The 16699-nt window shown below is 39.3% G+C and overlaps 1 protein-coding gene across 3 annotated transcripts in view; it reads left to right on the plus strand.

Annotated features, from left to right (window-relative positions):
• ELOVL5 (ELOVL fatty acid elongase 5) overlaps window positions 1–16699 on the plus strand; it is a 79145-nt gene that overhangs the window by 18994 nt on the left and 43452 nt on the right. The window contains exon 1 of one of the 3 annotated variants that reach the window (XM_015136535.3): window positions 7581–9564. The exons of the other annotated variants lie outside the window; for them this stretch is intronic. Within the exon in view, the coding sequence (XP_014992021.3) occupies window positions 9468–9564 (97 nt within the window). The 5' untranslated portion in view covers window positions 7581–9467. Of the gene's footprint in view, window positions 1–7580; window positions 9565–16699 lie in introns of those variants that run through there. 3 annotated transcript variants of the gene reach the window in all.

The following is a 16699-nucleotide window of genomic DNA, read 5'->3' on the forward strand; positions in this document are numbered from 1 at the left end:
TGTGATTACACCTGTGGATAGCCCTGCTGGGCAACATAGACTCTGTCCCTAAAAAAAAAGTTTACAAAGAAAAAAATGTTACCATAAGCTAAGGTTAATTTATTATTGAGGAAGAAAAAATTTTAGAATAAATTTAGTGTAGCCTCAGTGTAGTGTTTAGCCTCATTGTAGTATTTATAATGTCTACAGTGTGCAGTAATGTCCTAGGCCTTCACAGTCATTTACCACTCACTGACTCACCCAGGGCAACGTCTGTTCATGGTAAGTGCCCTGTACAGGTGTATCGGTTTTTATTTTTTATATTCTACTTTTATTATACCTTTTCTTTGTTGAGCTATACAAATACTTGCCACGTGTTATGGTTGCCTACAGTATTCAGTATAATAACATGCTGAACAGGTTTGTAGCCTCCTAGGAGCAATAGGTTGCATATGTGGTAGGCTGTACATCTAGGTTTGTATAAATACACTCTGTGATGTTCTCATGATGAAATCACCCAGTGACACGTTTCTAAGAATGTATTGCCATTGTTAAGTGACACATCTGTAGAAACTCTTTATTTTTAAAGTGTATTTGGGATATTTGCCATTAAGGTAAGAAGCTAAATATGTAATTTTTTTTAGAAATAAAATCTTACAGAGGAGGAAAATTCTATGTACAGTTTTTAATACAACTGCTCTCAAACTTTTTGGTCTGAAGACATACTATTCTCTATCTTTTTTTTTTTTTTCCCCTGAGACAAAGTCTTGCTCTTGTACCCCTGGCTAGAGTGTGATGGCCTGATCTCGGCTCACTGCAACCTCTGTTTCCTGGGTTCCAGCAATTCTCCTGCCTGAGCCTCCAGAGTAGCTGGGATTACAGATACCTACTACCACATCTGGCTCATTTTTCTATTTTTAGTGGAGATGGGAGTTCACCATTTTGGCCGATCTGGTCTCGAACTCCTGACCTCAGGTGATCCGCCTGCCTCAGCCTCCCAAAGTGCTGGAATTACAGGCGTGAGCCACTGCACCCGGCCGACGTACTATTCTTAGACAAAGTGGCCTGAGAGAAAAACATTTGAAAAAGCAAAAGGAAAAAAAGATAAGATTTGTACTATTAAATGTTACTGAGAAACTCAAAGAGCTTTTGTTTATGTGGATTACATCTATTGGTATTTACCTTATTAGAAATCAATTTTAAATTGTTTTAAAACAATTATGAAAACATTTAAAAATAACCTATTGTATGATAATAGAGTATATATTTTTCAAAATATATTTCAAAATATAAAAACGTATTTTTCAAAACTTTTGGTGACAGTGAAGAAGTAATCCCTTAGTAGTAGTAGTATGAAAATAGTTTCCATCTTACAGAACTCCTGAAAAGGGCGTGGGGACTTTCAGGGATGTTTGGACTACTCTTTGGGAATCCCTGTAATAAGTCCTGTTTGTAGCTTTTTTTTTTTTTTTTTTCCTCTTTTGAGGTAGAGTCTCACTCTGTCACCCAAGCTGGAGTGCAGTGGTCTGATCTCCCCTCCCTGCAAGCTCCGCCTCCCGGGTTCACGCCATTTTCCGGCCTCAGTCTCCTGAGTAGCTGGGACTGCAGGTGCCCGCCATCATGCCCGGCTAACTTTTTTATATTTTTTGTAACTTTTTTGTATGGAGTTTCACCATGTTAGCCAGGATGGTCTCGATCTCCTGACCTCATGATCTGCCCGTCTTGACCTCCCAAAGTGCTGGGATTACAGGCGTGAGCCACCATGCCTAGCCATTTATTGCATTTTTAAAGAAGGACCACCTTTCTCCTTAGTTATAAAAACATTTTTCCTTCTTGCTTCAGCAGCCATTGCCTTCTGTTTCCTTCTCCCTGAATAAATTTCGTGATTTATGCCACAGGCTCTGTGTGTGTCAGCTTCACTTGTGAACTTCACCAGGTGGATTGGTTTTGGTCTTTTTATCAAATGAACATATCGTAAGGTACTCTGTGTAGATAGGACAGTATTTAAAAGCAAGCTCATGTCCTCTTAACAATACTGGTCGCTTGCTTTAATGCCCTATGAGAAGACTGTAGTGGTCAATTTTTAAAATAAAAACCCACAACAGCAAGGAGTAAATGAAGAGATTAAGGTCTCAGTGTAGCATTAATAGCTTTTTAGATGTTCATTTTATTTTTTTAATTCATCCCTTTTTCTTTGTTATCTATACATTACAGTATTTAGGCTTCCAGACTAGCAGCCTTTTGCAATAGTTTTAAAATAGCTGATTTCTTTTTTGTTCCTGTCTATTGTATAGATACTACTTGACCTTTTTTTTTAACTGTTGATTTTGGATAATGCCTTTGTTTTAATAAAAAATTGCTGCATCATGTCCCACATCTCCATCTTGTTTTATGTAACCATTTAACCTTTAATTCTATGTGTTACAAAAAGATTTCCTCTGGCCTTTTTTGTATAATATCAGATCAACTAGATCTTTACTTTGGGGACTGTAAATAGAGCAATAACCTCCTCTTGATTTTACTCTAAGGAATTCTTTTAAGATTTTTATAACCTTAGATTCTTTGATACCTGAATTGGGTACCAGTACAGTTGAGCAACTCTTATTTCCAGATGCTCAGATGTTTTTTAATGGGATATATTTTGCACTATCCAATATAGTAGTCACTAACTACTACTAGTTTTTGAGCGTTTGAAGTGTGGTTAAGATAACTAAGAAACAATTTTTAGTTTTTCATTTCAGTTTACTTAAATAGCTGTTTGTACCCTTGTCTGTCTCATTGGGCAGTGCAATGCCAAGGGTATCTGGCAGTTTGTTTTTACATTTGTAGGTTCATTCATTCATTTTAACAAGTGGAGGCTATTGATAATTGGCTGACTTTTATAGGGTCTTGGGATTGTTGTAGATGAGATTTGAGGGGAAAATAAAGTTCAGGGAAGGATTTTTAGGTTGAACACTGGAGCAGATTTGTCAGCAGAAAAAAAGGATCCAGTCAAGAGAGGAAATGGAAGGTAAAAGGCAAATGGGAGATGAATAAATTCTTGAAAGAAATGGGAAAAGATCCAGAGTATAAGCAGAGGGATGGAAAGATCTCTGTGAATTGGAAGGGTGAAGAAGGACTTTTAAAAAAGTTACTTGAAATTTTTCAATTGAAGTGTAATTTACATAATATAAAATTAGCCATTTTTAAGTGTTCAGCTCAGTGGCATTTAGTACATCCACAGTGCTGTTTGCGGCAGTCACCTCTAATTCCAAAACATTTTCACATCCCCAAAGGAGACCACTGCCAGTTAGCAGCCACTTGCCATTCTCCCCTCTCCTAAGACCCTGGCAACCACCAATCTGCTTTCTGTCTCTATAGATTTGCCTATTCTGAATATTTCCTATAAATGGAGTCATACAATATGTGACTTCTTGTATCTGACTTCTGTCACTTAGCATAATGTTTTCAAGCTTCATCCACCCCTGTTGTAGCATGTGAAGAGTGACCATTGAAGGAGGAGGACTTTTAAGGGATTCATAGGGACTGTCCAGATCTCAGCAAAACATCAGTTCTGCTTGTTGGATTTACGTAGTGGAGGCGCCACAGGGGTAGGTTGGGCATCAAGAGTATTTGTGATTGTAGGTTCCAGCCTGAGCAAAGAGGGTGGGGACAAAGATCTGCTTTGGTGATGGCAGATTGCCTGCTAGGGAAGGCAGACAGGAGGAGTGAGTGGATGGAAACTTGTCATAAGAGGGAGCAGAATGTCCTGTTTCAAAGGATTTGGGTTCATTTGGGGTCCTAAGTTAGAGAATGCATGTGGAAACATGAGCTCATCTAAAGTAGGGTCATCTCATCTGTCACCCATAACTGTCTGCTGCAGTAGTGGTAGACACAGTTTCTAAAGTTGCAAGCAAGGTGAAAAGCTCTGTAATCTTGCCCTGCTGGGTAATGGTGCCAAGCGCCTGTTGTGAGTGCCTCCTGCTCTGCTGGAAGCAGGGTGGGGGAAAGCAGATCTTGGGTTTTTTCTGCTTTCTCGTGAAGGCCAGTATGGCTGAGTCACCATACTTTCTGGTGCTTAGGGCAAAGCTGCTTTCCAGCCTCACAGTCATCCCACAGATATATAATGCCTCAAGGACTTAGATGTTAACCACAGGTTAAATAATTTGTATTTGGGGTATGATTAGAATGTACACAAAGGGACCTAACCTAGTCTGGGGCTCTGCGGGAGGAATCAGGGAAGATTTCTCTGGTGTGCACAGATAAGGGGGAAGTAGGACAGGAGGGGAAGGGAGTTTTCTCTGCTAGGGAGCTGCTGGAATCAAGGACACACTGCAGAATGTGAAAAGGAACCAGGTGGGGTTGGGGGCAGTGAGCAGGAGGGGAGGGCAGAAGTTGGGCTAGGGAAAGCAGGTGTGGGCCTGGGTGTGAAAGGACCTCTAAGCCAAGTGAGGAATTGTAGGCTGTATCGAGAGAGCAAGATGACAAAAGGCTTCAGGCGAGAGTGGCCCCACTGGTTTTGGTGGTTAAAAAGAACTCAGTTGCAATGTGGAGGTGGATAGAAGGGGGCAAGAATGAGTGCCTGAAAGCCAGCTGAGAGTCCACAGGAAAGAAAATGGGCCTTGGTGATGCAGCTAGGAACACGTGGATATTTGTAAGATGCTCAAGACAATAGCTTCAACAGGCTAAGAGATGACTGAGTTATTCTGATACCCTACCCCTTCTGTCTACTGTGCCCTTTCACACCTCCATATCTCTTCATGCTGTGCCTTCTGCTTGAAATATCCATCAATCATTCTGCCTCCTAGGACTTCCACCCTGCAAAGTCCTTAATAACCTGGCCAGATGCCACTTGCATGAAGTCTTCCCTGATGCTGTGTCCAGAGTTAATTCATTTAACAAATATTTATGGAGCATCCACGTTTTAATGTGCCTTAAATCATTGCTGACTTGGTTTTCTGGTCAAGCAACAAGTGGAATGTTTAACACATGCCAGCCAGTTAACATGGCTGCTTAATAAAGTTGAGGTAAAATTTGAGACACTTTTCAGGCCTACCAAGTGTCACAGTTCTTCCCAGATTGTGGCAGCCCACTCCTGCTTCCAATTCTTGAGTAGCAATTTCCTTATTTCTTTCCCCTGCTCCTTGGCCTACCCAAACCTACCAGTCTCTTAAGTGACACTGGAAGTCCCCTTTCTCTGGTGAAGCCTCTCCCTGGGTCCCAAGCCTGGATCTCCCTCCTGAGTACAGCCCTCGGCCCTGTGACTCTCCGTCTCTGACTGGGTTCTAGTGAGATATTAACTTCTCATGTGAGTCTAGTTGTTTTGGACGGTCAGAAACTCAGGCTCACTCCATCCAGAAGAGTGCTTCTGAATACTTGACAGGCATAAATATCTACGGGGTGGGGTATCACATCACTTTCATGGTTTTCCATAAAGGATAGGTAAAATACGGGCACTTTTTAAAAAAACATTTGGACATAAGTATCAGATATTTGGCTTACGACACACAGTAATGGGTATCTTAAGCCTAGAAGTTGTGTTTTAGATCGAAGAATCATACATGATTCTCTTTGGCTATATTTAACGATAAATTGTCCTGTCCTTGGATAGGACATCTAGACACATGTGAAGTGGTCATTAGTAAATCGAGTGTGAAACGTGGCAATTTGGAGAATAAATTGTGAAGCAACCTCCCTGAAAACTTACCGGTAGGATAGGACATTCATGTTAGCGAGTGAGCCTAGGGTGTTGGACAGAGTCAGGGAGACCAGGTGACTTTTAGCACAGTGCTTTTCTACCTTGTTTCATTCAAGATGGAACAGGGTTATCAGTGTCCAGAAAAAAAAGTCCTTGGCCTCAGATTAATCTGTACGACCCAGCCATTGAAGAGAGTGGGGTGCTTATTTATGCAATATCTCCCTAGGCCTTTTCTAGTGTTTGCATATCTCTCCACAGGTTTCTTCTGTCAGACCTCAAGCTAATTCTTTTCCCTTTTGATACACTTTGGAGATGAAGAAATTCTGATTTTTTTTGGTATGATAGCCCATTCCTCTGCTTTCTCTCTCAAACTAAGACTAGTTATCCCAGAGTCATTGCTATAGACCAGTTCTGCCCTCCTTCCTGATTCTATTTCTTTTTTCCTTTTTTTTTTTTTTTTTTTTTTTTTTGAGACATGATCTCCCTCTTGTCCCCAGGCTGGAATGCAGTGATACCATCTTGGCTTACTGCAGCCTCACCTCATGGGCTCAAGCCATCCTCCTGCCTCAGCCTCCTGAGTAGCTGGGACGACAGGCACACACCACCGCACCCAGCTAATTTTCCTATTTTTTGTAGAGGTGGGGTTTCTCCATGTTGCCCAGGCTGGTCTCAAACTTGGGGGCTCAAACAATCTGCTTGCCTTGGCCTCCCAAAGTGTTGGGATTACAGGTGTGAGCCACTGTGCCTGGTCCCCGATTCTTTTAACTCTACTTAATCCATGTTTTTAAATGTTATTTGTAGTTATATAAACTTATGTAATCACTATCCTTAGAGATCTGTAACTGTTTTTCTTTCTTTTTTTTTTTTTTTTTTTTTTGAGACAGAGTCTCATTCTGTCTCCCAGGCTGGAGTGCAGTAGAATAATCTCAGCTCACTGCAACCTCCACTTTCTAAGTTAAAGCAATTCTCCTGCTTCAGCCACCTGAGTAGCTGGGATTACAAGCGTGTGCCACCATGCCGGGCTAGTTTTTGTATTTTTAGTAGAGACAAGGTTTCACTATGTTGACCAGGCTGGTCTTGAACTCCTGACCTCAAGTGATCAGCCTGCCTCAGTCTCCCAGAGTGCTAGGATTATAGGCGTGAGCCACTGTGCCCGACCCATAACTGATTTTCTTAAATGCTGCATATCCATATTTTAAAAGGCATATGGGAAAAGCTTGTTGCTTATCCTGGCTTTAGAAACTGACTAGTATTGGGCTGGGTGCAGTGGTTCATGCCTGTAATCCCAGTACTTTGGGAGGCCAAGGTGAGTGGATCAGCTGAGGTCAGGAGTTCGAGACCAGCCTGACCAACATGGAGAAACCCCATCTCTACTAAAAACACAAAAATTAGCCAGGTGTGGTGGCGGGTGCCTGTAAGCCCAGCTACTCTGGAGGCTGAGGTAGGAGAATTGCTTGAACTCGGGAGGGGAGGTTGCGGTGAGCCGATATCATGCCACTGCACTCCAGCCTGAGCAACAAGAGCAAAACTCCATCTCCAAAAAAAAAAAAAAAAAGAAAGAAACTGGACTAGTATTGGACATGGTAGAGCCATTTCTCATTCCATGAAGTTTCTGTTTGAGATTTTTTTAGTCATAGCTTCACTGAGATTATGTTATCACTGTATTTGCTTTTATGTCATGTCTAGGCAGGCCTACTACCTGAGAATTAACATGACCTTGTTTATCCTGTTTCTAGGATGCCAAAATCTGATGATTCATTTGAATGGGGAAGAAAAACCAAATTAAGTGTCACATAAGCATTGTAATTCATGTAACCATAGACTCACTGACGTTCTATTTTTTACACCATTGTTTTGGTGTTAGGTTGTCTTGGACATAAACTGTTCCTCACCTAAATCTTAGACTTCTACTTGGGACCCAGTAGTGTGTTACAGGTATCTGTAGGTTGCTAGTTTGATGCATTTTTGTATTTTCCTAATAGAGTTAAATTTAGTCTTATCTCAATATGATTGACAGTTAAAAGTGCAGGTTGTGGAGTCAGCACCCAGGGTTCGAATCCCATTTTCCAGCAAGTGCAGGCTCGGTAACTGAGCTTATTGAGAAGATTAAATTAAATAGTGCATGTGAAGTGCATGGTATGATGCTTAGCACACATTAAGTGTTCAGTGTTAGCTACTATGATTATTGTCCTTGGTGTGTTTTCTATTTTTAATGGTATTATGGTGCTGCAGCAAGGGACTCAATAAAGGAAGAATATTATGGTTTCATAATGAAATCCTTTTAACTCATTAGTGAAGCATTACAATCTGTAATGATGCAAGCTTTGTTTGATGCTCTAACAATTTAGGCCAGAGTTAATGTCATTTCATCCTGTTAAACCTTGGATAGCTTATCTTAGTACTTGCCCAATGTTTTGCTGGTGGAGTCTTCTTATTCAGTGTGACATAATTCCCAGATAGTGGGCTGGTTGTCCTCCTGAGGATTTTAATGCCCAGGTAGGAGTTGGTTGATTCTAAATGGAAGCTGTTGTGTTTTATGCTGTTTGTTTATTCTGGATGTGGTGATTGAGCCGAAAAGTGCAGGCAAGAGAACTCTTTGGGGTTTCTCATTTGTGTCCTGTGACGTGAGTATGAAATCTCTCTGTGAGCGAGTAAAAATATTTTTCCAACTGCTCACTTAGTACTTCCACATGGGATTGGAAAAATCAAGCTGTTTTATGCTGCTTTATTGACAATAATAATAACAACATAAACCAAATTTGGCTGACTCAGCTACTGAGTTACAAAAATAGCCTGTCTTCTGTGAAATGTTGTATATATAATTAAACAACAGAAAGAGTCTTCTTACTTCAAGTTCTTAAATACTTTAAAATTTGGCTTTTTTAAAGGTAGTTTTGTGCCTCTTTCACCAGAAGTGAATTTTTCCATAGTTGACAGGGTTCCTGTAAAGCTGTGGATGGGTTTGTAGGTTCAGTTTTTTAAATGACAGTCCATGTCCCCAGACAGAATAGATATTTAACAAATGCTTGAACTGTGCTTTTTAAAATCCATACTTGTTCGCAGGGATTGCTATTGTTTATGTGAAGCATAATACTTCTTAGAGGTTTTAAAAGTTGGTAACTAGACTTAGCTCCTTGGATTGAGGGGGAGTTTTTGTGGAATGCAGACAGTTGTATTTACTATGTATTAATAACCTGAGAGAAAGAAAGGCTCCTAACAGGTGACCTGTTAACAAATACAAGCTTATGTTCACAGATTAATCCTCAGGCAAGCAGAGCACACACAGAATTTGCCATTTCACTTTTCTCTTACCAGTGTTAGCCAAAATGGCTCTTTATTTACATAGATTTTCAGGGTATGTATTTAGTGTTTATTTATTCAGCTGTTGGAATTTCTGTATGATTTATATTTCCAACATACTTGTATAGTGTTTTAACATTAGACTAAATTAATGAAGAATTTTTTTCTTCATGAGGTTGTCCAGTTATGACAATGGTGCAGTTATATAGGCTGTTTACATAGCCCTTGCTTGTGGAAACATTAATAGATAAAAATGTTTTGAAAAGGAATTTTGCAATGCATTCTAAGACTCTTTGACCTAATTGGCCAATTTCTGGGAGTCTCACTATGGAGATACTTTAATATACAGCTAAAGTTTTATGTATAAAGATGTTTATTGCAATATTATTTAAAAATAGTGAAACCTTGGAAACATTAAATGTCTAATATTGGAGGAATAAATAAAAGTATTTGTATAAATGTTGCTTCAGAAGTCAAATTAGGTTCATGAAAATGATTGCTGGCAGCCTTCATGCAGGTAGACGATCCAAATGCGGAACCGTGGATGGTGATGCGCATGATACCTGCAGGACTGACCCTGCTCGTGGGATTTAACCCTCTTGTCACAGGTAACGTTATTTGGAAATGTCTCTGCAGTACACATACTCTTTGGTATGGCATAGGCTGTCAACTCCGAGTATGACCTCTTGCTACATACCCAACAGAACATCTTACGTAAGGAAGAAGGCAGGGATCCCTTGTCTGGTGATCATCACAAGCATGGATGAGCTTCTGCAGCAGTTCATCAAAGAATCCAGTTGGTGGAAGGATTCAGTTGGCTATTGCCATTGTAATTGCTTTTTTCCCATTTTTCTCTTGGGTCTCCATATACATAAATAAGGAGAGGTGATCCTTCTGGCCACCTTACTGCAAGACAGTAGTCTAAATGAATTCAAGAATCCTGTTTTTAAAGTGAATGTTTTCAATCATTTAAAAAAAATAAACATTGGGATAATAAGCTGGTTTCTAAGGAGTTAATTTCTGGTAATTACAGCAAATACTAGAGATGATTTGTTTTTTCAGTCCTAAGAACTTTTTAAGGCTGCCTGCAATTCAATGCGTGATTGGGTGGGACTAGCAAGAGGTAGGGCCTGATATTCTGTGGAAGGAAACCTTTTCTGAGAGGTGTCCTAGCATAGTAGAAAAGACACTAGGACAAAAGGTAAGAAATGTGGGGTTTTTTGGTTTTGTTTTTGTGGTTTTTTGTTTTTTTTTTGTTTTGAGACAGAGTCTCATTCCAGGCTGTAATTTTTGTAGAGATGGGGCGGGGTCTCACTGTTTTGCCCAGGCTGAAAGTATGTGCTTTTTTAAAGCATAGAAAAAGGTAGAAGAAATAAAATTATATTTACTTATGTAAATATATTTATGTCAATTTATATATGGTAATAGCAAAGTTCCATGCTAAATGCTGTACATGAACCGTCTCATCTGATTAGGTATTCATGTTATTCCCATTTGAAGAGAATATTCCAGGTGAGGAGATTGAGGTTTTCAGACATGCATTCGCCCAAGTTCACTCCACTTAATTATAGATGGTAGAAGGATTAACATGGATTCAGCTATACTCTTGGTAGCATTTTGTTTTTACTTCAAAATGAAACAAATATTTTTTCTCTACTTTCCATATTTTCTATAGTAAACATCATTTTACTATAGAAAAAAAAATTTATTGTAACGTGGGGAGGCAGTAGAATGTAGTGGTTCAACGAGTAGGCTCTGGAGTTAGTTGGCCTCCTCTCAGTGTAACCTTGGACAAGGGACAGTGGCTGTGTGCCTGGGTGTACTCATCTGTGAGAGGGCTGGCATGAGGACTGAGATTACCCTTGTAAATATACAGCCGAAAGACTGGCACATAATAAGGATGGAGTGAGTGTTAGTTGCTATTATCATTATTATGTTCTGCAAAGAAAAGGACTTGAAAATAAGGGGGAAAAAACATCATTTGAAATAGTGGACTGGATTGGGTTTTTAAATGGTTATCTGGTTCTCTTGGAGAAACGTTAATGTGATGAGAGAAATCACTTTGGAAAGCTTCCTTATAAGCATTTGGTCATTAGCAGACTTATTTAGTGAAGGAAATAGCAATTTGCTAAATAATTCAACCTCCTGAAGTGTGTAATTCATGTTTGAGTATAGCTGGCTTAATGTTTTCTTAGGACAGTGGGAGTACGTAAGTCCCTAAACAAATGTGTGGGTTAGGTCCTAGCTTAAGAATGAACTTCTTACATTTAACACTATGAACTTAATATACAATTTATCTTTCTTATTTTACCCTGTAAGAGAACATGTCAGTACAGTGAATTTCCACTAATTTGCACTCCACTAATTCAAAATATATGACATGCCTCCTAATCCAACAGGTTATGAAACATACGCATGAGACTATAATCAATTTATTAATAAAATTAGTAAAGTGGTGAAGTTCTAGGTGAACAGAACTTTCCATATTCTCTTCTTGCAGTCTGCTTACCACCCCTCCATACACCGGCAGCCCCCATGCTTCCTCACTCACTACATGGCACCTGCTCCAGCGTGAGAAGCCAGGAGCTTGGACTCCTTCCTCTCCCTCACCTTGCCCACACTGGACATCTCTCCTGTGTGGCCTCTGCATTGCCTCTCCTGCTGTGCCTTTGGAGGGCCCCATCTCTCATCTGGACTCCTGCAGTCCTTTTTTAACCAACTTGATGCTGATGTCACCCTCTTTTCAGCCTCTCGCCCCCACTTTCATCCCTTCTTTACCAACCCCCCAGTTTAAAAACAAACTCGAGCTCTTACCTCCTTCTCCAACATCATTTTTCACTTTTTCACCTCTGCCTTCTGTCTGATCCCCACTAGCAAGCCTTAAATATTACTCTCTTTGCAGAGCTTCACCTGACCCACTGGTCCCCATACAGAATTGACTGCTCTCTATTAATTCCCCCACCCCCACCCATCCTTTTCTCCTGTACATACTTTGTCATGGCACATAGATCACTTTATTATGGTTATTTACTGTTTCTCCTTCCCTTGCTAGAGACTTTTGACCTCTTTGAAGGCAGATTTGTTGTCTTGTGAATTTCTGTGTCTCCAGTGCCTGTCACAGTGTTAAATGTATGTTTGATGAATGTGTGCTTCTGATGATGATAAAAATAGCTGCCACGAATTGAGGTGTTTATGCATTATGCCAAGTACTTCATACAATTTTATTATCTCATTTAATCCTCACAGCAACTCCATGAAGTATAAGCATTATTGTCCCCATGTTTATGAGTTGGGAAACTGACGTCTATATAGTTTTAGCAGCTTGCCCAAGGTAATATTACAGTGTATGCTGTTACAGTATAGTTTCAGAGCCTAGAGAACTCGAACTGAAATTACACATATTACATATTACATCTTTCTCATAGAAATGGTGAGATTCTAGTCCTATTGCTGCCACTTCATTATGAGTTAAGTAGTTTAGAGCTGGTCTGGAGATCTGTCCACCACTGAAAGCTAGGGTTTTTAACTTGGATACTACTGGGATTTGGGGGAACGCTGTAAATGTCAGTTTAATCCAAGCTCTGTCATTTTGAGATGGAGAGAATTTCCCTTTTGCTTTAATCAGATTTTCACAATTGATATGGAATCCCCAGAAGTTTAAGAACAACTAATAAAACATTTCTCCAAAAAATTATTTTCCAAAGGCCGGATGACTAATTTATAACAGTACAACCCTTTCAAAAAGTGGAGATTATGTGTTTTGATAACTTGACTATGTGAATGAAAATGATTCACCTTAGAGACTAGATTTTTTAAAAGTGTCAATTTTCTTTAGATTCTGTAAACAGTCATTCCTTTATCTCTTAAATGGAAAACTACTTCTCTGTTAGGGACTGAAGGTTTGTGTCCCCCCACTCTCAATTCATATTTTGAAACCCTAACCCCCAAAGTGATGCTATGAGAAGGGTGGGGCCTTTGGGAGGTAATTAAGTTTAAATGAGGCCATGAGGGCTGAGTCCCTATGATGGGATTAGTATTTTTATAGGAGGAAGAGGGACCAGTACTCTCTCCACCCGTCCCCATGTCCCCAAGTCATCTGAAGCCAGGAAGAGGACCCTTATCAGGAGCCTAATTTGCTGGCACCTTGATCGTGGACTTCCTAGCCTCCAGAACCCTGAGAAGTAAATGTTGTTTAATATAGCAGCATGTGGTATTTTCTTTATAGCAGCACAAGCTGGCCAAGACCCTCTCCTTTTCTTCTCCAACCCAGTTGCAATTTTTTAAATTGTTCATGTATATGAAAAAAAATCATTGCAGAAAAACATAATACATTTTAAACATGTCACTGCTTCTATAGTTTCATTAATTTTCTTCAAATAATTGTTTTCTTTGGATTTTGTGTAGGAAGTATGTGATAGCTTTTCCAAATCAAGGTAGGATATTATGTCCTATTTTATATCCATCCCCTAGCCCCTGACCAGTAAAATGTTCTTTCCTTTCAAGGGTGGGTGTGTGTTAAGCTGTTGTTAATTTGTGGTGATTTTTTTTTCTTTTTATTTTTTTTCACTCAAATTATGACATAAGACATCAATTTCTGTGTTTTGAAATGAACTGAAAATATGGGTCATGACTGGAGGAATAGCTAGATTTCTGAGCTGAAGGGAAAGGACCAGGTTCTCTGTCCCTACTACTTGCAATAGTGCCTTACACATTTGTTGCTCAGTAAAGGCATATTGGTAAATGATTATATATGCCATTTTACAATCTCAGTTCTGTTTCTAAAATTTTCACGTGATTTCTCCAGGAATGCATTTCTGTAATTTCTGTACAGGAATAGGTATTTGTTTCTCCTTCACTATGTCCTTAATTTTCATTTTGGAACCCGTTGGTGTCTCTCCCTTGGTGTTCTGGCTGTAGGTGGGCACCTAATTGACTTCATGTTAATTTGATCACTGGCTTTCCTTCATTTTGTTACAGCTAAATGGCTCTATGACAGCCTAGAGTTGAATATTGGTACTTGCAGAGAATTGAAATGAAGGAAAAATCATATTAGCCAGTCAGAATATTCAGTTACATTAATGTGACTTGCTAAAATCCTACAGTTCCACTAAAATGTAATCATCTTAGGACCTAATTCTCAATATTTCACCTTTAGTGATTGTCAGGGAGGTTTTAAACACAGTGCCTCATTTGTTGAATGTAGCACTTGGTGAAAAGAGGAAAAGCATTGCCAAGAAGAGATCTAATCTTGCTGGATAATTTCCAAGGAGGGTTACAGAAGACGTCACCTCAGCCTTTTCTGGGAAACATCCTCTGTGCTCTGAAGAGCTGTGGGGATTGAACAGCTCTTTGCTGATGACAGGCAGCAAAAGGCCCAGAGCAGAGCACAAGCGTGGTGGCATCACTCTTTAGCAAGCTATAGTCATGTAGTGACTGCACATTGTAAAAGTGTTGCTTAACCCTTTTTTGCTTCTCAGTGCATTGACAAGAAAATGATCCAAAAGATGGAAGAAAGCAGTTTTTTTGTTTTTATAGTATGGTAAACTTTTACTATTTTTCATTTTCAAAAACATTTGGAATCTGACAGTCTAAAACTAAGTTACCAGCCGAGCATGGTGGCTCATGCCTGTAATCCCAGCACTTTGGGAGGCTGAGGCGAGAGGATTGCTTGAGCCCAGGAGTTCAAGACCAGCCTGGGCAACATAGTGAGACTCCTTCTCTACATTTTTTTTCTTTAATTAGCTGGGAGTGGTGGCACATGCCTGTAGTCCCAAGCACCTCAGGAGGCTGAGGTGGGAGGATTGCAAGAGCCCGGGAGGTCAAGGCTGCGGTGAGCCATCATTGTACCTTTGCACTCTAGCCTGGGAGACAGAGTGACGTCATATCTTAGAAATGAAATAAAACTAAGTTTTCTGTGTACCATGTATTAGAAAGGGAAATGGCCAGGAAACTAACTGCAGGAACTTATATAAAGCAGTGGAGTCTTAATACATTTATAGACTTTTATCTCAATTATCTGTGCCTACTCATCTATAGTACTGTAAAGTGAGATCTGGCATTTATAATTCTGACTCTGAAATACCTCAGGATAACAAAATGCCTCTGAATCATCAAAGATTACATTTTAATCAGGAGGATTTTATTTGGTATCTTTCATAATTTTCTTACTGTTTGACAGCAGGCCTCTTTATGAGATGTATGATTCCTTGAAGTGAATTAGATCATTGGGTTGATCAAAACAGTACCCGCATCACCTGAGTAGTCTGGATAAATAAATGTGTACTGGGAAGCTTCATCAGACCACTGTGAAAATGAGTAGTTGAAACACCAACATTTAGGTAAAGCCTTACACAAACCTTCCTTTACAGTTACAGGTGCCAAAAAAGTCACCACCACATGTGATTGGGTTGGGGAAGTTGAATTTTTAAAAAATCAAATGCTTAGCCTTGTTGGTTTTTCTCGTGGTCGTAAATTTTTTTAAAAAATCGAACTTTTTGAGAGAATTGTAGATTCATATGCAGTTGTAAGAAATACTACAGAGGTCCCAAGTACTCTTTACCCTGTTTCCCCCAGTGGTGACATTGTACAGGACTGTAGCACAATATCACTACCAGCATACTGACATTAGTGCAGTCCAGATACAGAACATTTCTATCAGCACATGTGGCCTTTATAACCACATCCTCTTCCATCCTGCCGTCACACCCTCTGTAACCCCAGGCAACTTGTTAATCTCTTTTCCATCTTTATAGTTCTGCCATTTCAAAAGTGTTTTATAAATGGATGGCCCTTTTCACTTAGCTTAATTTCTTTAGAGATTCATTCAGGTTGTTGTATGTATCAAGTTCTTTATTGCTGAGTAGGGTTTCATGGTGTGGATATGCCATGGTTTGTTTTAACAGTTCACCTGCTGGAGAGTATCTTGGTTGTTTCTAGTTTTTAGCTATTATGAATAAAGCTCCTGTGAATATTCGTGTACAGGTTTTTATGTGAACATGAAATTTTCATTTCTCAAAAATAAATGCCCAATAACTTCATTTGAATTATGGCATGATATTTAATTATATTCCTGTACTATAATTTCTGTAGCAGAAGGTTACTTCTAAAAGGTTGCAGAAGGTTTCATCTAGAAGGTTACTTCTAGATGGATACTTGAAGGCTAACCACCTTTCAGTTTTTGTTACAAATATCGTTGATGACAATCATAAGTCAATCTTAGTGCACATCTGCTTTTATTTCCTTACTGTAGATTGTTAGAAGTGGGCTTGAATGTATAAAATATTAAACCTTTTTTTAAAGTACCTCTCCTTTTCTTATTTTGAAGTATATCTAATTCTAGAGCAATGTCATTACCTTAGAAAGAAACATCATAAACAGTATCAGTCACTTGCCATTCCTTCGTTTCCCCAGCCCCTGGCAACCACTGATGGATCTGCCTATTCTGGACATTTCATGTAAATTGAATCATCTGTGGCCTTTTGTGTCTGGCATCTTCCACTTTGCGTACTGTTTTCCAGATTCATTCATGATATAGCAAATGTCAGTACTGTATTCTTTTTAATGGCCGAATAACATTCCATTGTATGAATATACCACATTTTGTTTATTAATTCATCAGTTGATCAACTTTTGGGTTGTTTTTACTTTTTGACTATTACAAATAATGTTACTATGAATATTTGTGTACAGTTTTTGGAATGAATGTATGTTTTCATTTCTTTGGGTATATACCTAGGAGTGGAA

Source organism: Macaca mulatta, chromosome 4 (assembly GCF_049350105.2).
Source record: "Macaca mulatta isolate MMU2019108-1 chromosome 4, T2T-MMU8v2.0, whole genome shotgun sequence".
NCBI lineage: Eukaryota > Metazoa > Chordata > Mammalia > Primates > Cercopithecidae > Macaca > Macaca mulatta.